The sequence below is a fragment of the Lontra canadensis genome, unplaced genomic scaffold, assembly GCF_010015895.1.
Source record: "Lontra canadensis isolate GAN:19392208 unplaced genomic scaffold, GSC_riverotter_1.0 scaffold45, whole genome shotgun sequence".
In the NCBI taxonomy this organism is placed as follows: Eukaryota; Metazoa; Chordata; class Mammalia; order Carnivora; family Mustelidae; genus Lontra; species Lontra canadensis.
The window spans coordinates 7,910,939-7,934,619 of NW_022631039.1; the positions used below are offsets into that span (position 1 = coordinate 7,910,939).

The 23,681-nt window shown below is 55.6% G+C and overlaps 1 protein-coding gene across 1 annotated transcript; it reads right to left on the minus strand.

The window, feature by feature from the left end:
• Window positions 1–2,316: 2,316 nt before the first annotated feature.
• SERPINE1 (serpin family E member 1) lies at window positions 2,317–8,253 on the minus strand. Its single transcript, XM_032872523.1, has 9 exons — window positions 8,206–8,253; window positions 7,307–7,572; window positions 6,462–6,695; window positions 5,538–5,732; window positions 4,743–4,941; window positions 3,683–3,783; window positions 3,479–3,565; window positions 2,832–2,915; window positions 2,317–2,484 (listed from the first exon to the last, which is right to left on the minus strand). Exons 2-9 carry the CDS (start codon window positions 7,569–7,571, stop codon window positions 2,447–2,449), a joined length of 1,203 nt encoding a protein of 400 aa, XP_032728414.1. The 5' UTR covers window position 7,572; window positions 8,206–8,253; the 3' UTR covers window positions 2,317–2,446.
• Window positions 8,254–23,681: the final 15,428 nt, after the last annotated feature.

Here is a 23,681-nt window from a genome sequence, read left to right on the forward strand (position 1 = left end):
GCATACAATTCCGACAGCTAGTTCTTGGTGGTTTTTTTTTTTTTCAGCTTAAAATATTATTTTTTTGAAGATATGAACAGAAACTAATTGGGGGAGGTATGTCCCTTGGCAAGAGCCTTCAAGAAACTAGAGGAATAGAATAAAAGACTTTCCAGGATGTCGTTTTAAGGAGGATATTAAGAGTCTATATCACAAAAGAGCCTTGTTTCCAGAGGAACCCGATCTGTACATGCGGATGGCACACTCAGAGCTAAAGAGCACACATGAATACGAGCCCTGTTACACGGCCGGAAAAAGAAACCTTGCTAAATGGCAGGTAGAGAATGATGGTCTGGACCAGGTAGGTCACCCGTGGGGAGTGCCAGGTCAAGGAACCGGGCTTGGTCTGGGTTTTGAGAAGTGGGGAGTGGGGTGGGTGCAGGGGTGGGGGCTTTTGTCAGGGAAGGCAATGGCATGAACCGAGATGGGAACCCACAGGGACAGTGCGCACGAGCAGGTGTCAGGGCAGGTGGAAGGTGTTGGGGGGACCCCTCTTTCCTTTTAGAGGGTGACGCCCAGGGGGAGAATTATGCCCTACACAACATGGCCTGTGCGCCTTCTTGCAGAGGCCCGGTGGTCAGCCCCATGGACTCGCCCAGGGCAGGTCTTTGTGCCTTGGGCTTGTGGGCATACGTTTCATAAAGATCCCCTTTACTGGAGAAGTCTGTGGACTGATGGGATTCTGATTTTCTACCGCGTGAAACGTGGGAAGTAAAGACAGGGACTCTTTTGGAATATTTTAATTAACTTATTTTATTATTTTTTTAAAAATATTTTACTTGTTTATATATCAAAAGTGAAAAAAGCATATGATTCAACACAACTTCAAGAATGTTGGACCCCACACTTGGGTATCCTTATGGGGACTGTGTGTAGCTGTCACTGTCCAGTGCATTAAGAGAAACAAACAAACAAAGAACAAAGATTTTTCACTGAAGAGCGTGGGGAGGGGTTGTGGGGGAGGCGGTTAGGGTCCTGTTTGGGTTACATTCATTCATTCAACATCTATGTGCAATTCTTCAACAAACTGGGTCTTCATACCATGCCCCCTAGCTCGTTGGCTTTCAGAAAGATTATCTAGCTAGGGTAGTTAAGTCCGAGCTCGTGGTCTCTCTCATTCTCCTCTCTCTCTCTCAATCTCTCTCCCCCTCTCTCACGTGTCCACTGCTCGCACACAGCAGCCGGAAATGACACATCGAAGTGAGTCACCAATGCGGCTGTGAATCACCCTGTAATTGGGGAAAGTTCTGTCCTGTTAGGTCGTGCAGCCCCTTGCTCTCCTGTTCCTAAATATATTGGAAAATTTTGAAAGCACGCTGTCCTCCCTGTAATCTCTCTGACCCACCACATCCTTTTGGTTCCTAAAGTTAGATCATCTTGGCGGGGGGGTCTTCGCCATCGAGTGGAAGGGCCAGGACGGGAGAGGAACCACAGGGCCCAGGAAGCCACAAGGGGGCAGTGTGGGCCCCACCACGCTTGCCGCCCAGAGGGGCAGCTAGTCAAGGGGCCAGACTCCTGAGAGGCAAGACACAGACCACCAGGGAACATGACAAGCAAATTCATCGACTACGTTTTTCTTGAGAGTCCTCTTTCTCTCTCACAAGCACACAAGGACAAGGATGTGATTAAATACCCAAGCACACCGCTGGCATCCCACCCTCCCCACCGGGAGATTAGAGCCAAGAACCAGGCACGCATCTCACTTCTCTTCCTCCATTCCTGCAAAATGAAGTTAGTGGGAAGCAGAAACCTGCTCCTATGAGTAAACAAGTCACCTACACTCCAAAATAATATATGCACAACTGTTTCTGGGGAGGGCGACGGCCAGGTCAGGGCGGGTCTCCGCCCGGGGCCGCGAGACCCTCCCATCTGGGGCAGCGCAGACCTCGAACAGAAAGGGTGCCTCTCCCACTGGCCTTCTTTGGCCCGCCGCCAGCCTCCTCAGCAGTGGCAGACAGTGCAAGAGTGACAGCTACGTGCCTGGAACACAAATCGTTTCCACCAAGCACACAAAGGCTCCCGCAAGCCTTGGGGTGCCATCCTGTCGGGGTCTCGGCGGGGTCCAGGTCCGCAGACCCGGATGGGCAGAGCAGCTGCGCCAGTGGTTGTCCGAGGTTTACAGTCTGGTGTGGAGACCCAGCTGTGCTTCGGAGGTCTCTCCGGGGGGCTCCACCGTGGAGTTTTACTGAAAGGTCCTCTTCCCCATTCCTGGGAGAGGCTGAGGTCTGAGATGCAGATTCCCAAGATTTACCTTTTTTTGTTTTGTTTTGTTTTGTGTTTCCCTAAAGGGCAAATGCCTTCTTTTTCTCCAGAAAGATTAATTAAAATATTTTTTTTTTCCTTTAGAGTTCCTTCTTCTTGGATGTATCTCCAGTTCTGTCCCAGACGAGGGCTGCTGCTCTTGCGGTCAGGGTTCCATCACTTGGCCCATGAAAAGAACCGCTCCTGAGGATGGAAGATGCGTGGGAGATGAAAACGGGAAGAAAAGGCACAGCTCACGCAGCCCCATGTTTATGGATGAACCGAGATGTGAGAACGTGAGTGAGCTGTCAGGAGTCACAGCTGCTGTTGTGACTAAGCTAGGGCTGGGGTCCTGGCACGGTGCTCTGTTGGGGACAGAGCGTTGTCCCTGAATGGAGGAGGTGAACCAGAGCTCTGGATTCTTTGTCTGGAGTCCTCCCGGGGTAGGAGGCAGTGTCTACACCTGTCTAGACTGGTGCCTGAGGCGAGAAGATGGGCCGGGGGCGGGGGGCCGGGGGAGAGGGCGGGGGCGCATTGCGGCCTCGGCTCACCTGTGGGGTTGTGCCGCACCACGAAGAGGAAGGGTCTGTCCATGATGATCTCCTCGGGGGCCATTCGGGCTGAGACGATGATGGCTAAGAGAGAAGGAGCAAGGTTCTAGAACAGAGGGACTGGGCGCTGGCGCCTGGACTGATCAGCAGGGATGCTCTGACACCAGCCTTCTGATGGTAGCCCTGGGGGTCGTCTAGGAGGCTTGGCTGTGAGCCTTAACAGTTGAGGGAAATCCTCAGAGGCCTGGTTGCCTCCAGGAGTTTCGCCGGGACCTGTCAGCTCCTCACAAACAGCCATTTATGTGAGCCTTTGTAAGAGCGTCTTGGTGAGCAAGTTCCTTAAGCTGACCAGCCACTCGGAGAAGAAGCCAGGCTTCCTTTGCGGGGTGGGGGGATGTGCTTTTCACCTTCAGGGGACCTCTGGAGCCGTCGGGTCAGGGACTGGGCTCCAAGGCCAAGTGGGCCCAATTTCTAGGCTGAGAAACTCTGTTGGGGTCGGGGCGATGCCCTTGGCCTCAGGGCGAGAAGGGGGTGCCACTCCATGAGGGTAGCCTGGTAGAGCAGGGCCACGGAGTTCGCCCCAGATGTAGGCCCCTCCTAGAAGCCTTGGGCGGAGACCCCCCAGGCCTCACCTGAGCCTGACTCACCTGTAGAGGAGGACGCCACCGTGCCGCTCTCGTTCACCTCAATCTTTACTTTCTGCAGCGCCTGGGACACGTACAGTGCCTCTTGATCTGAAACACAAGCGCATCCCAGGGCAGATCAGCTGGGGTTCTCAGAGACACACCCCTTTGTCCCCTTGGGGGCCCCACAGTCTGCCAGCGGAAGAAAGCGAAAGGAAAATCTCCTACCTGAAAGACTGGAGAAGTCTGCCTGGTTTGGCCTGAACATGTCAGTCATCCCCAAGTTCTCCAGGGGTCCCCGGAGGTTGACTTCGCTCTCCAGGGAGAACCTGGAAACAGGAACAGGAAACATCTCAGGCTCGGGCCTCCCCTTGTAGCTTCTCCCAGTCCCTGCCAGTGTAGCCCCCTCTGGGCCTGGCTGGCGGCCCAACAGGATGGGGACAGATGTGAAAGTGGAGGGAGGCTGGTCTTTTCAAATCTGTGTGGAAGGTCTAATAGAAATGAACGTTGTCTGCCATCTCCCCGCCGCGCCCCCCCCCCGCCCCCGCCTCCTCTGCCGGAACCTGGTCTGTAGACTGTGTTCCAGGGAGCTAATTCTGAAGAGGACTCCAGCTCTGGGTTCCCCCTGCTTCCCGTCAGGGCTCTCATTCCCTCTGGGTTTCACTTTATAGGGATGGGGGTGGGGGCGGGGCAAGAGCATTCAAACCAGCTAAATTCTCCCCTTTCTCCAAGCCTGGCATTACAGCATCTGGAAATTTGGGGTCAGTGTAGTGGGAGGCTTCCCTACAATTCCGGAATGACCCAGCCTCAGCTTTCTCCGCCCTCTGTGCTTCTGCAGAAGGATTTTTAAAATCTCCTTTGTTAGAAGCCAGCTAGAAGCTGCTCGGGCTCCTTTTGTCTCCATTGTTTGGATGTTGACTTGAGCCGAGGGGGGGTGGGAAAGGGTCTTTCAAAGGCCGATCTGGCCCCCCACCTCCACCATTTCTCTGGCTCTTCCTTTGGCTGGCTTTGGCCTGGTATGCTGAGGGTGGGCAGGGTGGGGGCACAGTCTAGAAAGACTCCCCACCGCCCTCCAGTGGAAACAGGAGGAGGGAGGATGAGCGGAATCTTAATCAAACCCAGGCCAGAGTGTTTCCCATCAGCTTCCCACACATGTCCCTGCCCTGCAAATGTCACATCTGGGAAACTGGAGGTGGGCCTTTCAGGGAGCCCTGGGGGAGGGGAGGGGGCACATAGGGGGGGTTGGGGGAGGGATTGGCAAGGGTGGTGAGAGCGAGGGGTGACTTACTTGGGCAGAACCAGGAGGCGGAGCCGTCTGGTCATATTCCCTTTCCACTGGCTGATGAGTTGGGCATCCAGGATGTTGGTGAGGGCAGAAAGGGGCACGTCTTTTTCATAGGGAGCAGCAATGAACATGCTGAGCGTGTCTCCGTGATAGGGCAGTTCCAGGATGTCATAATAATGGCCGTCGGGGGTAGAAAACTCGGCTGCGAAGACACCGGATTGGCGCACTGATAATGGCTTCTGCTTTTGCTGGTTCTCACCCAGCACTGGGTTTTCAACGAGTTTGGTCTCTTCTGCTCTTTCTGGAAGCCAGCTTTCTACCCGGGCTTTGGAGGCTCCCCCAGTCAAAGTTTTTAATCCCCATTTCCTCCTCTTCTGCCAATTCAGTGTCGTCTGGTTACCCTGTCTCCTTTTGGGCTTCTTGGCCTTCACTCCCGTGTCCCCCACACCCAACCACTAATTCATCCTCATTCTTTTCTCCTTCAGCTCAACGTCCACCTGTACAGGCCTTCCCCCTGGAGGCTTTGTGAGCCCCCCCTTGTAATCATACTAGAAACATTTGACTGGAGACAGAGATCAGGTGGTCATATGTGGGCTGGAGGGACTTTCTGGATGTCAGCTTTGTCTTGCATGCGCTAAAGCTACATTTGGCTGCTCCTGCTATCCCAACAGCTCCTGCTTGAGGAGTCTTTGGCAAAGCTGGGCTATATTCGGGACTTTCTCCTCCCTGGGAGGGGATCCCCCTGGGGGGATGAGGTCTAGTAGTGCTGGGACTTTTGGAAGAAGGTCTTGAACTTACTGTAGTTGAACTTGTTGGTCTGAGCCATCATGGGCACGGAGACGGTGCTGCCATCAGATTTGTGGAAGAGGCGGTGGTGGGTGCCCGACTTGGGGAAGGGGGTCTTCCACTGGCCGTTGAAGTAGAGGGCATTCACCAGCATCAGGCGCGTCAGCTGGTCCACAGTCCCTCTGCCCAGCAGGTCGCCAATCATGCCTGCGAGAAAGCCAGGTGAGCGGTGACGGGGTCAGATAGGTTTCAGTCCTATTAGCAGGTTTCCTTCAGTCCTCAGATTGGATGTGTGTCTTTGAGGCAGACTAGGGGTGTAAGTGAGCAGGGCTAGCTGTGTTCCACCTGTTCTGTCTTCATAGGAGTCTCGGGAGAGCTTCCCGCCCAGGACACGCTCTGCTGCTGGGATCCCGTCTGGGATCAGACTCGGAGAGAAGTCTTCCCTAACTTTGGCTTTTCCCTTGCTTTGCTCCCTAAGCTGTAGTCTGGGAGAGCTGTGTTCTTGTGCTCATTACCGTTCTTTTTTTTTTTTTTTAAAGAATTTATTTATTTATTTGACAGAGAGAGATCACAAGTAGACAGAGAGGCAGGCAGAGAGGGAGAGAGAGATCGGGAAGCAGTCTCCCCGCGGAGCAGAGAGCCCGATGCGGGACTCAATCCCAGGACCCTGAGATCATGACCTGAGCCGAAGGCAGGAGCTTAACCCGCTGAGTCACCCAGGAGTCCCGCTCATTACCCTTCTTATGACATCTCACAGCCCTTTTGAGCACCCTTAGAGGGCCTACTTATGAAAACAGAGATGCTCTGGTTCTTCTCTAAGAACCAGCACCTGACCCGTCCACAGAGAAGAGCACGCTGGCAAGGAGAGACTGGGCTGCTGGGGATCTGTTTCCTCTGCGGGCCCTCGGGCCCAGCCCCCTGTCCCTGCCGGCTCACCTTTTGTGTGTCGCTTCACCCAGTCGTTGACGATGAACCTGGCTCTCTCCACCTCTGAGAAGTCCACCTGCTTGACTGTGGTTCGGAACAGCCTGAAGAAGTAGGGCATGAAGCCGTGAACCAGCTTCAGATCCCGCTGGACAAAGATGGCATCCGCAGTGCTGATGTCGTCCTTGTTCCATGGCCCCATGAGTTCCTTGTACAGTTGGCGGAGGGCAGGTGCCATGCCCTTCTCTGTGCCCGGACAGGACAGAGAGGACACGTTAGCTTATGTTAAGCCAAGGGCGCCCCTTTGGGCCAAGATCCCCCATGAGAGAGGCCCAATCCCGCCCGTCTGAATGGGGCTCTTCTGCTTCCTGGGGACCTCTGGAGGGAATTATCCTTCCAAATCTTAATCTCTTCTTCATCTCCCTCTTTTCCTCAAAAATCTCAGGTCCCCACCCTTTTGTGGGTTCGAATATTTTTCTCTCCTTTTAAGTCATGAACCCTACATTTTTTTCTTATCGGCATAATAGCGATGAGAAGCGTTTCACCCGCACAATTTGATTGAACCCTCACGGCAGCTCTGTGTGGGAGATAATTTTCTTGTCCCTATTTTGCAGATGAGGAAACAGGTCCACAGGGGATGAAGGTAGCGCAGTTAATAAGGGGTAAGTCCCATCCCCTGACCCGTACTCCCGGTGACAGACTCGGCCCCATGACACAGGGTGTGCAGGGAAATGGGGCACAGGAGGTGACTCGGCTCAGCTGGGGCTGGCCTTCCCCCTGCTTCTGGCTGGTGACGCCCCTGTCCCAAGAAGACAGGGTGAGCACCCGCCCGCCCCCCGCTCTGCCCCATCTCTCACCATCAATCTTGAACCGCATGGCCTCTTGGATTTGCTGCCGGGTCTCTCCTGCTGTGGTCAGCTGCAACATGGCCAGGACAGAGGCCACCCCATAGGGGGAGAAAACCATGTTGCGGTCCTTGGTGGCCTGTGCCACCTGCTTAAACACTTTCACTCCGAAGTCTGTGGCCAGTTCCGCTGCCCGAGTCTCGTGGAGGTAGGAGGCTGATGCTTTACCAAAGACAAGGGCCAGGCCCAGGGCAAGGCAGACTGTAGACATCTGCATCCTAGAGCAAGCGGAAAAGAATCTGGTGAGGGGAGAATTCTGGAAGAGGGGTGGGTGGGGCGGGGAGACGGGCGCCCCTGCCAGGGGCCAGGCTCCCTGTGTTTGCCGTGGGCGGGTGATGTGTGAACACAAGGAAGAGACCCTGAGGGCCCGATTCTGAGCCTTCCCCCTCCGTCTCAGCCCCACGGAGTCCCAGGTGCAGTTCTACCTGTGGGACTCCAGCAGCCCCCTAGCAGCACCCAGCAGTGTCTCTCCCTGTGGGGGGGGCGGGGAGGGCAAAAGGCTAAATTATAATACTGCCTTTGATTTGCATAATGCTTTTAATTCTCTTCTAATGTTTTCACCACTATTCATTCATTCAAGTTAGCAGGCATGAAAAGCCCCTTCCCAGATGAGGGCAGGGAGTCCTCATGCAGAAGGACAGAGAATCCAGGCCCTTGTTTCCGTGCAGTGGGGTTGTGGGTCCGGCCCCACCACCGTACATCAACTCAGATCTGCAGGTCTCCAGTGGAGAGAAAAGAGGAAAAGCGGGGATTGTGGATGGAGGGCATTTCGTGGGAGGCGTTTCGCCGAGGGGCCTTCTTGTCCTCAATCCGAGGAAGAGACGGAGAGGTTTGGTTTTTTTCTCTCTTACCTGAAGTTCTCAAAGGTGCCTTGTGATTGCTGGTCTGTCCTGCTGCTGCTGCTGACAGTGGTGATTCTGCTGTCCCAGAGGGGGTGTGGCTCCCCTGACAGTGCTTGTGGCCCCGCAGCCAGACGCAGCTGTGTTCCTCGGCAGCCTGCTACCTCCCTTTATACCACTGTGGGCAGGAAATAGATGAACTCATGGCTCAGCCCCACCCACTTTCTGGATCTGGAAGTCCGGCCAGGCCCCCTCTGCACCTCCCTCTGCCAAACTCGCTGAGGCATGTGTGTGCGTGCTGCTCTGTGTGTGTACGTGTGTGAGTGGGGTCAGGAACAACTGAGCAAACCCTACTTGCCTTGGCCCAAGGGCTTCCCTGGACTTGCTCCCCTCTGCCTGTGCCCTTGTTTTTTGAGATGATCTGCTAGCTTGACCCCTGGCAGGGCCAGACGGCCCCCAAATACCCCGTGTTTGCAATGACCTGCACGGGAGAAAAAGTTTACATTCCTTCCTTTTCTCTCGGAGAAACGGGTTGCCTCCCTCCTCTTGGCCTCATCCCAGCAGCCAGAGGGCACGGAGCGTGCCATGTGATTGTCTGGGTTTTGATTGTCTAGGACATGAGCACATAGAGGACTCCCTTCCGTTTTTTTTCCTCTTCCCTGCCGGGGGCCCGCCAGCCCGTCGATGATACACAGCTGACTCTCCCACGTGTCCAGACTCTCGAGGTGCCCCCTGGACTCTCTTGTGTGCCAACAGCTGTGTCTGGGGGGGGGTTTGAGTGTGCTGGGTGGGGTGATGGAAGGTGAGAGGGACCAGGGGTTAACGGGGTAAAGACTTGGCAAGGAATTTGGAGGCTGGGGAGAATTACATCTTATCCTTTCCTCGAGAAGCAGACACTCTCAGGGCTGGAGCAGCCAGTGAGAGAATCCATTTGTGGCCTTTTGTTTGTGGGGTGCGTCTTTAGGCCACTGGGCTTGGAGGTGGAGGAGTGACCCAACAATCCTAGAGAGGATGGGAGTTGGCCAGAGGCTGGTGTGTGGGACTGAACTCGGGCATCTGGGGGCTTAGTGGGCTCCAGCCACGTGCCCAGGCTGTTGTAGGCAGAAGGGGTGGCTGGGTGGGGAGATGAAGCCCTTGACCTGCTGGTCCACACACTGTCTTGCTGGGTGTAGGTGGTAGGGTTCAACTGGGAGTATCCATGGAGACATCCGATAGCAGAATCACAGGAAGTTTGAGTGGGTGGAAGTGTCGGGGTATTTGTTTTGGATTTTTTCAGTAAGCAAATGTCAATGGCAACCACAGCTGGACGGCTTTCCCCACTTTCCCCACTTGTACTCCGCCTCGGCCTCCCTCCGTTTGTTTTCTCCGTTGCCCCTGGGAGTTAGGTGGGGAGGGGGCGCCAGGGAGAGAAGGGCAAACCTCGGTCGGAAAGTTAGGATCACCCACCCTTTTCCAGTATAGGACAGTTCCCATGTAACTTCTTGTTTATGTCCTTCTCCTCTGCTGGTCTGGTTTGCAGTCCCTGAGAAAGTGGTTAAGCACAAGGGGGCGGTTACTCTTGACCTCTCTCAAGGGGAGAAGACAGAAGCGCAGCCCCCAGCCCATCTCCTACCCCAGGATATGCCCCCAGTGCCCCGCCCCCCGCCCCTGGGGGCATAACGGTGAGGGGGACAGGGTGGGAGGGCCAAGCCCCAAGCTAGTGGGGCAGTGGTTGGAGATGCAACTGGAAGGGGTCCCTGGGGGCACCCTGCTGCCCGTCCTCTGTAGCCTCCTTGAGCTGAGACACCTTCTCTTCTTCCATTGGCCATACCGGGAGCCATCGTCCCTCTCCTGGCCTCACCCAGCCAGGCCTTAGCCTAAAAGTCCCTGCTGTTTTCTGTGGACAGCTTGGATCCTGCCAGGGCAGTGACCGGTTCCATCCCTGCTCCTGGACCTGACGGATGATCCTGACGGCATTCCAGAAAAGACCCTCTGTTCCCAGGCCCTCGGAGCAGATCTGTGTCCCACTGGGGAGAGCGGGGATGCAATTTACGAGGGCTGACTTTACGAAGTCAGTCATGGGTGTGAATGGGTGTGAATTAGAAACTGAGGCAAGGCCCAGTGTCACTGGGTCCTATGCTGGGGTTTCTGACTCTTCCTTTGACTTTCTGAGGAGCTAGGGCTGCTAGATGACCAAACCCAGACTTGACCTAAGTCACTGTCACTCCTCTGTGTGGTCAGGCCTTGCTTCCTCCCTGTCTGCCCTCTGGAGACCTTCCACATGTCTCAGTGCAGCTAGGTCCCCCCGCTGTCCCCCAGCAGACATCCATGTGACACCCTTCTCAGAATCCATCCTGAGTCAAGGGGCCATCACTTTACCCCCTTTTCCTGAAGCCCAAGCGAACAGCCTTGACCTTGCTCAAGCCATAGCTCTTTTGTAAAGGATCAAACAGACAGAAAGAGAAAAGTCCCTGCTTTTGAAATTGCTTGATCTCTGATTCCCAGAGGGTCAGAGATAAGAGGGTGAGTTATAAGACTGTGAATTTCAGGGGAAGTTTCAGTTCCAGCCAACTGGGAAAGATGTAGCCATCTGTCCGCCAGCAGGTGGTTCGTGACTAGACCGGAGTCACATTTTCCATGACTGTCCCCTACCCTCCACCCACAGACCCCAGCTTCTGGCCTCAGAGCAGCGGGTCTTCCTCGCACCCCTCACCTCCTGCCTTCCAGCTGTCCCTGACCTGCTCTCCTCTCTTCCCCTTTCCTTCCCCTTTGCTCTCCCAACACCACTGGCTTTTTCACTTTCCCTTTCTCCCCCTGGGACTCCCTCTTCTTGACTTCCCTGTTCAACTCTTCCTTAACAGGTTTCCACCCCTACTCTAGCCACGGGAGATCTCTCCCACTTTCCCCCTTTCTTTCTCTTCCGCTCTGACTCAGTCCCCCCTTCTCTGGCTTCTCCTCTTGCAGAAGCCCTTTTACAGTCAAATGCTCTGCTCCAATTCTTCCTGTGGGGAGGAGAGCGCTGCCCCCTATCAGTTACACAGGCTCCCTGGAATGTTGGGGCCTGCCCTGCCGATTCTTGGTGATTTCACTGGGAGAGCCGGGGGTGGGAGAAAGACAGGGTCCTTCTAACTCACAGCACTATTTCTGGCCTGGTTGCTTTCCAAACAACACAAAGCCAAAAATAGCCTGTGTTTGGGCTAGCCTGGCGCTGCCCCTCTCCTCGCAGTGAGCTGGGGTGAGTGGCCTGTCTCCAGGCCTCTCCTCACTTAAGATCATGCCCCTGGGACCCCGACAGGCACATGCCTCCTTGGCATGTCCAGGGTCCCTTCTCACACAGGTGCCATGCCCAATGTCCCCTCCTCTGCCTCCACAGCCCCTCCCCCTCTCTGGCCACTGCTGGCCTTCTTTCCTTACACTCCTATAAACCTATGGCCTGAAGAAGGCAGAAGCCCCAACCCGTCACCTAGCCCCAGCCCTGCTTGTCCGCGGCTGCTTTTTTCCGCAATTCTATCCCAGTATTTCAGAGCAGGGGACACTGGGAACCATTTAGTCTGGTCCTTCAAATTTGCAGGCATGGGCCCTGCGGTCTACAGAGGGGCCGTGAAGTGTGTGAGCCCACAAGGCACCATCCAGTGGGGGAGAAGAGCGGTCACGGCCAAGGACAGACCCACACGGACACGCGGATCTGACACCTTGCTGGTTATGTGTCCTCAGGCACAACTTAACCTTCAGATGCTTCGGTCTTCTTTTTCTTTTTTTTGTTTTTAAGATTTTATTTATTTATTTGACAAACAGAGATCATAAGTAGGCAGAGAGGCAGGCGGGGGCGTGGGGGAAGCAGACTCCCTACTAAGCAGAGAGCCAGATTTGGGTCTCCATCCCAGAACCCTGGGATCACGACCTGAGCTGAAGTCAGAGGCTTAAACCACTGAGCCACCCAGGCGCCCCTCAGTCTTCTTTTTCGTAGATAGGTGTGTAGATGACAGTTTATAGAGAGGCTGAGAACGACTCCCACCTTTCGAAATATTGCCTGTGAGCGTGCGGCATGTTCTAGGCTCTCACTAAGTGGCAGCCGGCCATGCTTGGTCGGGACAGCTCGAGCTGTTAATCTTGATACAACTTGAGCTCCTTGATGTCAGATGTTCTGTTCGCCTCCCTTGGCCCGGGGCGAGTGTTGGCATCAAATGCCAGCTGCCCTCATCTACTCTGGGCCACATCTTCCCACTGCTGCCCCCGGCCTGATGGGGAACCTCTAGCTGGTTTTGCCAATTTTAGGTCTTAGGAAAATGTTGCTCTCTGGGCTGTGGGGTCACATGTGGATCTTCCTGACATTCGACGCTTGTCCTGACCCCTGAGCATGCAGGGAAGGAGGGGAGTTTTTTGTTTTAGCAAAAGGTAAAAATCCAGCAGAGCTTGGGGCGCCTGGGTGGCTCAGTGGGTTAAAGCCTCAGCCTTCAGCTCGGGTCATGATCTCAGGGTCCTGGGCTCGAGGCCCGCATAGGGCTCTCTGCTCATCAGGGAGCCTGCTTTCTCCCTTCTCTCTCTTTGCCTGCCTCTCTGTCTACTTGTGATCTGTATAATAATTAATTAACTAATTAATTAATTAAAATAAAAAATAAATAAAATATTTTTTAAAATCTGTATTAAAAAAAAATCCAACAGAGCTTGACCAACTCTTCTAGACCGCCCTCTTGACCCATTCTCTGCCACCCACGTCCCCGGTCCCTTGTCGGGTCCCCATACTCTTCATCCCTTGGGCACACTTCCCCCATCCCACGGTCATGTCTGTACTCAGCAAGCCTACTGTGCTGTCGTGTTTCATTGATTTTTATGTCCTGGGAGGGCCCCAAGGGGCCATATCCTCTTGGGGGCTCTCTCATAATGTCACTGTTCAATGAGCACCAAGACCCCCACATCCCCCAGGCAAAAGTGAGCCTCCTCTCTTTGGGGGAAAGAGGCAGAGGGAGCGAATGGGGCCCAGTGTGGCCCCAAGGGGAAGTCTGATGAACCGGGAAGGGTGGAGTGTGCAATTGCTGGGGTAATTGTGACCGCAGGGTCTGATGGTGCCAGCCAGAATGAAACAGTGCAGGCCTGTGGGGCACCCCAGGGGCACCCCAGGGCCACCTTCCATTTTTCTTTGGTCACGTATGTGGATTATCCAGCTCTGATTCACTTCTCTCATCCTTACCAGAACTTGTTCCTCGTTCTCTGAATTCCTGAAACTCCCTTTGTAACTTTCTCTGGACACATCCTGTTTTATTTCACCCGGGCTGTTGAGTGAATCTTGGCGTCTCTAAGATGGCCAGATATTTATTGACAACAAGTGTTAGTTGGTGTGATTTCGAGAAAGAGACACTTCTCGCTCCCTGAAGGAACGGCCACGCTGGGACAGATTTAATGTGTACGTGATCATTAGATTAAAAGCTACAACTGTCTCTATGCCAAGCTGTGGGCCGGGGTGTCAGGGCGCAGGCTCGAATGTGAGACGAAGGCTCCCCGGAGGCAGAGGGACTGGTGCTGGTTTATGAGGGAGAGGCAGCCTGGCCTTGGCAGTAGGGAAGCAGGGAGGTCCGGAGGGATGGGGTGGGCCCAGGAGGCACAGAGCTGCTTGGGCAAAGGGAAGAAAATGCGCCCACCCTCTCTCCCCGCCTTCCCCTCCAGGGACCAGTTTTTTCCTCTTCTGGCTGAGGCTTCTTGCCTCTGTCTTGTCCTCCCAGAAATGGGCAGGCCTCTGCTCTTTCTGTACCCGCCTTCTAGCTCCTTGAAATAGATGTACTTGTTCTAGTCTGGTTTGGTTCCGAATGCCCAGAGAGATGGTGACCCCGGGTCAGTGGGGAGACCTGTGGGTGGCAGAGGACCCAGGGATGAAGCAGCCTGTGTGATATCGCCCAGATGGAATTTGCCACTGGAGAGTCAGGGACCTCTCGAGTCACTGACCATTCCTCTCCCTCGCTTCCTTGCCATTCGGAAGCAGGCGCTCTCTGCATGTCTTTCCCCCTGAGTCACCCCGGGCTGCTCGGTGAGCAGCTGATTGATGAGCTGTGATGCACTCGGGCTGCTGGCATGCTCGGCTCTTCCAGGGCCCACGACCCTCCTCATAACCTTCCCAGGATTTGCAGCTGGGTCCGGGAGAATGGGCACAGCACGCTTGCTCTAGACACAGGGTTCTCTGATGCTCAGCCGTGCAATCAGACGCGGCTGGGTCTGGTCATCCCGCTTCCTTCCTAGAGCCTCCTTCTCCCTAAGACAGACGCCACGACTCAGAACCAGACGCCTTCTGTAGAAAGAGGCAGATGTGGCCCGAGGACCAGCAGGAGAATCTGGGCAGCTTCCTTGGTCCCTCTGAGCCTCCACTTTTCTCTTCTGCAGAGTGGGGAGGAGGATGCCGTTTTCATGACAGCACCGTTAGGATTTCAAAGGATAGCATGGGTGATGTGATCCAGTGTCTCTGTCCATACAGAGAAAAGTGCCCTGTAGGTTTCAGTTGACTTTAAATTCTGCCTTCCTGGGGCGCCTGGGTGGCTCCGTCGGTTAAGTGTCCGACTCGACCTCAGCTCAGGTCTTGATCTCGGGAGCATGGGTTCGAGCCCTGTGTTGGGCTCCATGCTGAACATGGAGCCTACTTTAAAACAACAACAAAAACAACAACTTGTATTCTTAAATTTTCTCCCTGTGTGTCCTCTCCTGAGCCACTTGGCTCCCAAGCAGAGGCTGGGACCCCTGTGCCAGAGGGGGGCCAGCGAATCAGGCCCTCAGGAACCCCAGAAGCTCAGCTGATGGGGCTGGACAAAAGCCCCACTGGGGCAAGGAGGGCCATCAAGGGTTGTGGCCCATGTCTGGCACTGGCAGGAGGGGACCAGGCTTCCTATGGATGCGTGATGAAAGCATGGTCATCGTGTTAAGAACTTGGATCTGAAGCGGGTGCTTAGGGCTGGCAGTGTCTGCCGTCCCTCATCGTCCAGGACCCAGAAATACATGACGCCCTCCTCCTGAGTCCCTTGCCTGGGGGACCTTGGTGTGCACCCCCCCCCCAAGTGTGTTGGGAAATAGCAGGACGGGGAGTAAAGGCTGATGTAGGCAGAGTGAGTAATTTACATCACAGCTCTGCCTTTGGGGTAGGGGTGCTGGGGGAACGAGCTGGGGCTGCAGAGGTGAGGGGAGCCAAGGTGGCAAGGTGAAGCAGTTCAGACCTGACAAGGGCTCCAGACCTGGCGGGGCAGGCTGACCTGGGTTGCCTTTAACTCCCTGGGAATCGGACTTGGGCTCTTTCCTGGAGCCGCTGTGTGGGCCAACGTCTAGGACAGGAAAGAGGAAGGCATGAGCCACCCCCACCCACACCTGCCCCTTCTTCTGGCTTTGTGCAACCCCACAGGAAGTGCCAAGGGTGGGGGAGTTGGCGTAGGCTGGGCAGTCCTGCCTGTCACCTCCGCCTCCCACCCCCTGCCCTGCGACCCCATTAGAGACTGGCTTCAGGGGCGCCTGGGTGGCTCGGTGGGTTAAAGCCTCTGCCTTCAGCTTGGGTCATGATCTCAGGGTCCTGGGATCGAGCCCCACATCGGGCTCTCTGCTCAGCAGGGAGCCTGCTCCCTCCTCTCTCTCTGTCTGCCTCTCTGCCTACTTGCGACCTCTCTGTCAAATAAATAAATAAAATCTTTAAAAAAAAAAAAAAAAAGAGACTGGCTTCAGTCTTGGCCCATCAATCTTCCCTGACTCCCTTAGGGCCAGGGGGTCTTGCAACAAATCTCAGGGGAAACCAGTTGGGGATTATGAAGTCCCAGGTTGGAGGGTGTGTCCCAATCTGTGTGAAACCTCTTCGTGTGTCCACCCCAGGCTTGCTCGCTGGGCTCACATGGACCCCTGCAGGGGGAGTGCTCGCCCACCCACAGCAGACAGACCGCAGGCCCCACAGAAGAGGCCTGTTGCCCTGACCAAGGAGGAATTCAGCTTCCCACTTCCCGCTTCCCCCCTCCGCTGTCCTCAACCCCTGTCCTCACCACGAATGGTCGAGGTCCTGGCCGGTAGCCAGCACTGTCTGGACAGGAGGAAACCGGGATGTGAGGCCTGGCAGTGGTGGCAGCAATGGAGTGGTTAAGACAGAACACTGAGTCCTCAAGAACAAAATTCCACCGGAAAGAAAACAATTCACGGGAGACAGAGTCACCCTCCAGATAGCAAGGGGCAGGAACAGGACAGGGCCTTCCTGCCCCAAGCAGGTAAACAACCCGCAGCCTGGGGAAGCCCCCTCGTGAGCTGTCTGCCAGGTATGGATGCTGGCGTGGAAAGCGAGAGGTCTGGGTCCTGCTTTGTGACAACTGGGAGAAATGGTCCCTGACCCCCTTTCTGGCCTTCTGAGGCCGATGAGCGTCTATAGGGGAAAAATAGGATCTCCTGCCAAGGTCAGGAGGATCAGAGGGAGGCCAAAGGCAGGACTAAAGGAGCATTTGGCAAAGAAGGCCAGCCCTGCGCAGGCTGGGATAGCCCCCACCCCAAATGGCCAGTGGACTGCCGGAAACCAAGCGAGACAACTCTAGGTTCCAGGGCAGGATTTCCGGAGGTCAGAGCCCATGGGGGCTCCATTTGGGATGAAGGAGGCCAGGCCAGGCTAGGGTGGAGGGCAGCTTAGGGTTCCCCCAACGTGTGCAGTGCCAGAGGTGCGGAGTTTCCTTCCTCCTTCAGAGCCCAGAAGGAGCTTCCGTCTGGAAGAGATGGAAAGAGACATCCCAAGAGGGCCGCTGTGGCCCTGGGATGCATCCCAGCCTCCCACGCTGGTGAAGCTGGGGGAAGGAGGATGCTGAGCATCTGGAAACTCCCGCCGGGCTGCCTGGCTGATGGAGTTAGGCAGTTTCCGACCTGTGCATCCACTCATTCCTAAGGTGTTGGGGGGTCTGCATGCCTCTTCTTTAGAGGTTCAGGGAAAGTCCCTTCCCCAAGCTGCAGCGGTACCGATGTCTAGGTTGTGCAGAAAGGTGGCTGTCTGCGTGGCCCTATTGTACACTCAGTACCTGTGTTCATTCTCAGCCAGCTCAGAGACCAGGAGTGGCACTGCCTGGACCCACAGGGGAGCTGGAGCTCTTGCTCGAGGACACTCAGCTAATGAGAGGAGATGGCTCCAGCATCCCCAGCTCTCAACCTGCCTCCATTCTGTTTTTTAGTGCCTCAGCTGTCCCCCTGGGGTTCCCTGCCCACCCGTTCCCCTGAACCCCCAACCCAGGATGGGCCCAGGCTTCTCCTTTACTAGGTCCCACGGCTCCCCTTCCCACCCCTGACTCCTTCCTTCCCCCCAGAGCTGCTACTGTGCAAGAAACTGGTCCCCAGTCTAGCTGTGATGACATCACACTCTCCCTGGCCATGCTTGCTCGGGAATGGTGACGTTCTGGATCTTGGTCCAGGGGCTCTCTGGGACTGAGATTACAACCTGAGATGCACTGGCCCCCCCCCGCCCCCTGTGAGTGGTGTGCGATTTCAGACCCTTGTGGCTCTGAGGTGGCTTTGGGAGGCAAGGGATCTCATCGCATTAAGAAGAATCTGCCTGACAGTCTTCCCTGAGGCCTTGAGCCTGGGCCACCTGGGGACAGGGAGCCGTAGCACCAGGAGAGGGCTGGGGAGGAGGACGTGCCATGCTGCCCTTTGACCCATCTGCCCTGTTAGCAGTTTCTGGGCGCCATTCCTATTTGTGGCCTGGTTATCTGTTGACCTTGGACTTCAGGCTGGACTTGGAGGTGGGTGGGAAAGGCTAGAGAGGAGATAAAAAGCTGGCCGGTCCCAAGCACAGAGGGACCGTCTTCAACTTCAGGGCCAGAGAAGCCAGAACGGGCCTCAAATGCCTCAAAGAGGGAAACATGAAACACTCAGGAAGGCCCCTGTGAGCGCCAGCTTGAGAGCTGGATCTGTAGGATGTCTCTATCCGCTATCCTTGCTGTCATCTGCAAGCTTTCATGGACAGCAGCTTTTACTGCCTTTTCTGCCCAAGGGGCAGGTAGAGGTGCTGGGGCAGGAGCCAGGGCTCTGGCCCTGGAGGGATTTAGGGCCCTGTTCTGGAGAAAGGCAGTTATAAATTCCGAGGAGGGGTGTGCCAAATGCCTCTTGAGTGATCCGGGAGCTCAGGCATCCAGCCAAGGGATATCTGAGGCCTAGGGCAGACAGTGAAGGGTCCAGGGACCCGACCTTTGGGCTAAGGCAGAGGCGCACGATGGAGAGGACGGGGAGGAGGTGTCCATCTGGAGAAACAAGAGTCATATGGGGAGAAGGAAGGGCCTGGGCAGGGAGAGCACCAGAGAGCAGGCCGACAGATTCGCCCTGCGTGTAGGTGCCTGGCGGAGCCTCCCTGCGCCGTGCCCGTCACCCACCCGTCCGGACCTGCTCTCTTAGTCAGTCCCGGTGCTGGGTACTCCTGCCCTGCGGCTCTGGGATGGTGATGAGGCCCCCGTTATTCACAGCCTGAACCGACAGCTGGCTCCCTGAGGCGCACTCCGTGTTTCCCAGAGTACAGCCCAGCCTGCCAGCTCACCACCCTAGAGGGCTGGCCCCAGACCCAGACGGCCTCCGTGGGTCATGCCAGGGTCGGCGGGAGCTCGGGCCCTGCGGCTGGAGACCGCTCCCTCTTCCCGAGCCCTCCACCCTGCACAGGCCAGCCCTGTCAATAATCGGCGATCTGAGAAAGCAGAAGGGCAATTGTCTCAAGTCCAAGGTCTTGCTCCTTCAGAAGGGACACCAGTGGAATTACAGAAAGACCAACAGGAGAGCTTTGGGGTCTAGGAAATGTAGCGGGGAGGCCTTCTCATTCTGAGCTCCTGCTTTAGACCAGCGCTGACAGAACCCGTTAGGCTCTGGAGGTATCAAGAAGGCTGGACTCTTAGGACAGCCTCAGGGGACCCGGGTCCTCAAGTGTTTATCCTTTCAGGAAGTGGCCTGCCACGCACTCTGTGGCAGTGGCTGAGGTGGGAGGCAGCAGAGGATTCCGGATGGAAAGCCCCTGACTCGGAAACTCCCTGTTATCATTTCTGCGAAGCCCAAGGGACGGTAGGTAAGGGGAAGAGGTCCTGTTGTGTCTGGCACACTGAGCTGGCTTCCGGGCTGAATCAGGCCCACAGTCAGGGCAGCAGGTGGAAGACGAGGGGCTGCCGCTTCTAGTCTGGGGCAGAGGCTCCCCTGCCTGCCCTCTGTACGGTTTCCGGCTGGTGGATGTTAGCTCTGTGGCATGACAGGGCAGGCAGGTGGGGGAAAAGGAAGTGGGGGGGGTGGCAGTTGGGGGGATGGGCACCTGCCAGGTCTGTGTTAACTGCGGGGCCTCCCTAGGTCTGCTAGGCTTCTCCACAAACCCCGTTCCTGTTTGGGGAAAATAGCAGGAACAGTGGGAGAAAGAAGGAAAGTGGGAAGGCATTCATGATGGGGACAGGATCTTCTGCTATATCTGTCCCCACCATCTACATCACCTGATTTCCCATTTTCCCACCATCTCCCCTGCCGTTCTTATGTGTATCAGCCCTTCACAGAGCCTCCCAAGGGAGCTTGGATCCTCCCTTTCCCCCAAAGGCTTCCCAGCCTCCTCCAGGCCACCCTAAGGTGTCTCTCCTATGAACTTGAATGCTCTTAAGATCAGACGCACAATCAGACACACCGCTCAGCCCTGGCTCATTCTTCAACTGTACCACCCGTGTTGATTTTGTTTTCCCTACTGGGTGGTGCACCATTTAGTTGTAGGAACTGTTTGGATCTACACTTTCCTCCTCTGGGCCTTAATACTGCCCCACGGGGGCGGTACTTGGGCCTCATAGCCCAGTACCTTGAAGTTAACATTGCCTTCTGAGAATTCAATTAGGAAGAAACACGGGTTAGGAGAGGATATTAGCCCTATGTAGAAATTACCTAGGAGACTGTCTGTCTGTAAATATCCCAAATTCAATTAAGGAGACCTGGGAAAATCTCAGGACAGATAAGATTGCAAATGATTTTAGGGACCTAACTGCATTGTCTTCTGCCTGGGTTGGCGGGGGGATGCCAACAGAGGGGAGACTTCCCCCTCATTATGAATGGGGCTTCCAGGGAGATCCAACCTGGAGCCCGGTTTCTAGGCTATGTGGGACAGTTGGTGCTCTGTTCCAAAAACCTCAGGGATCAGGCCGTGGGGTTGGGTTGTCCCGAGATGGCATGGATGCCTCCGGCTATCATCCAGTCTTTGAAATCATCCCATGCCCAGGCCTTGTTCTGACCCCATACTTGGCCATTCGATTCTGATGCTGCTAGGAGAGACGCGTCCAGGTGCCTGGGGTCTGTGTCTCTATCAGTGAATTAATACACGGGCGTTTGGTTCCTAGCACTGGTCTTTATGCCCCTGTTGCCGTTAGTTGGCCCTGAACTGGCTTTGTCTATGGTGTGCACGCATTAGCAGGGAACCAGAGGGGCCGTGATGGATGTCCCCAATAAAGTCACCCGCCTCTTTGCCCAGCTGGCCGTGTCTTCCCTCGACAATTTTGCACTTGCTGTTTGCCTTGGTCCCTTAGAGGAAGGGCCCAGGAAATGCCTTCTGTATGGTGGACTGATGGATGGGTGCATGGAGGGGTAAGGGGCAGGGGAGGAAAACAGGTCAGCCCCAGAGCTTTGTCCCCAGAAGGTGTGGGGAAAGGCACATGGTCCTGAGGGGTGAGGGTCGGAAGGAACGATGAATTTGGACATCTTTGTGCCAGGCGCTGGCTGGGGCGCATTTACATTCTGTATCTCATTTCTTCATGTGGGGGCCCCACGACATCTCACTGCATCCGTTATACAAATGAGGAAACAGGGTCCAGAGAGGCTAAAAAAAAAACGTATGCGGGGGTGGGAGATGGGTGGCGGTGCCTGGCTGGCTGGAGCAGTTAAATGTGAGCTCAGGTCATGATCCTGGGGTCCTGGGATCGAGCCCCACGTCAGGCTCGCTGCTCAGTGGGGAGTCTGCTTCTCCCTCTCCCTCTGCCCCGCCCCTCTCATCTTCTCTCTGTCTTTCTCAAATGAATGAACGGAATCTTAAAAAAAAAAAAAAAAAAGGAAGGAAGAAAACTATGCAGGGGTCACCCATTAATGAGCGCTAGAGCTGGGGTGAATTGTGGCTCTCATCATCCTGAATCCCTTTCTTGGAGGAAAGGAGGAAAGACCCCAAGGGGAGGCATAAAACATCCTGTGGTAGGAGAGGGGCTTCTAGGTGGAGAGGTGGACTGGTCTCAGAGGTGCTCCTGGAGGGCTCTGCTCCTTGCCGCCCCCCGCCCCCCGCACTTGCCCTTGGGGGCAGATTCGGCAGCTGTGGTCCTCAACTGAGGGTTTAATGATAGGAAATGAGCTTCAGGGAAATTCCAGACTTGATTCTTTGATGAGGCTCAAGCTGGCACGGAGCCTGCCTGGGAACACCCTCCCAGCAAGCCTCCCCCCCCATGTGTTTACTAACCCCTCTCTCCCACAAACACCAGCGAGGATGCTCGGCTCCAGCCACATGCAGAAACCCATATGTGAGGCGTGGTCCTGCTCTCTAACATCTGGACTCAGATTCTCCCCAACAACCCCCGATCCAGCTTCCGCCTTCCCGGCCGACCCACTTGGCGATGTTGCTCAGACGCCCCAGCCTCTTTCCCTTCCTCTCCTGCTGCCTCCCTGAGCCCCTGGATGGTGACACAGGCACTGTGTCTCCCTGAGCATGGACGTGTGTGTCCTCAGGTCTCTGCTGGCTTCCTGCCCCTCCTGATATTCCTGGGTCTCTGGGGAGCAAGGAGCTGAGCAGAGGCCAACGCCAGCGACCAGCTCTCCATCACTCCCCCAGGGAGGCGCTGTCCTCGGGGCCTTCCAGGGAAGCCCACCCCGCTTCCTCCATTCCTTCTGGTTGATGCTTTTCTTTATCACTGTTCTACCGACTTCCCCCATCACCCCCTCCCACCCCTAAAAGATATCTCTGCCCTGAAGCACAGCATTTCCTCAGCTTCCAGACTCTTCCTGGCAGGAGAACCACAGAGGCCTGGGGGCAGAGAAGGGGACTGTGGGATGAGGCAGGAGGTGAGGGGTCTGGCTCCCCCTGTCTGGGCCCTGCAGAGCCGTCCCGGGTGAGGAGACAGTGCCTGGGAGTGCTGGAACTCTGGAGTATGCAGGGGCCTCCCTGCGTTCTAGCTCAGTTCCCAGCAGTAGGAAACCCATAGAAACTGATCTGGGAGGGGGGGTTCTGCCTCCCCTGAGCTTGGGGCCGGGAGCCTCCCACACGATCTCAGAGAGAGCAAGAGGGGAGGTGTTAGGGAGCGGGCTATGGAAACAGCCCTGCCCATCTCTGTATGGCCAGGCTGGCTCGAATTTCCCTAGTCCCCTTCTCTGCCCTCAGGAGGTCTGTGTGGTTCTGCCAGGAAAAGCCTGGAAGCTGGAGTGATGCATCTCAGGGCAGAAATATCTTTTGGGGGTGGGACAGGGTGATGGGGGAAGTCAGTAGGAAGAGTGATAGGGAAAAACATCAACCAAAAGGGTTAGATGAGCAGGGTGTGGCTTCCCTGGAAGGCCTTGTGGGCAGCGTCACCCCAGGCCGGGGAGGGGGTGATTGAGAGCTGACCCCAGACAAGCCACAGCTGGCCTTGGCCTCTTACCCAGGCCGTTGCCCAGCTCTCAGCGATCTTGTCCGTGTTACATCATCTCCAACCTCAACTTCCCCATCTTTGAACCAGGGATGATAGTAATAGCTACCTCCTAGAACCTTTGAGGGCACTAAATGAGGTCATACATGCAAAATGCAAAGCAGGTAGGAAGGGACCCAGCTCAGAGGAAACGCTCAAAAGGGAGCGTTCATTCATTCATTCATTATTCAGGATCTACTATATCCCAGTCACTGTACTATGGGCTTGGATAGAACAGTGCACAAAACAGGCAAAATGCCCTGTCCTTCTAGGGCTTGCATCCTTCCCAGGGTGGCAACTGGAGAGGAAACAAGCAGTCAATCACCAGAATAAGCGATGAAATGAAACAGTCCCGTAGAAGTTGGAAGGATTGGGGGAAAAGAAAAAGGACAGTAGAGTGGGGTTACTTTCACACCAGAATTTGGGTAACTTCACTCTTATGCATGCCCCTCCCTTCTAAGGAGGAGGGATAAACCTCTTTAGCCCCAGGGCCCTGCGGGCCCGTGGTGTCACCTGCTCCTCCCGCCACTGCGTCCCAAGTGAGGAACAGTGACTAGTTTCCAGCCCTGATTCGCTCCTTTGTTATTTCACCCAGTAAATATTTACCGAACACCGGATCGCGGAATGCTGCGTGTGAATCATGACTTCTTGTCCTGGGGAGGAGAGGGCTGCGTGTGAGTAATCAAGATGAGAATGTGATCGGGGTCACTGGCAGGGACAAGTGGGTCTGTGTATCCTGCGTGGTGCCCTACAGCCTCTGTGTCCCACCCCCGCCACTGGATTCGGGGGGCAGGTTATTCCATCTTGCCTTGCTTTGGCTGTTTTCTGCCAAAACGGGGTAGGGATGGTCTGTCCCTACCTTAGTGTTAAGGGGAGACGGTTCTCTGTGTCTGAGGG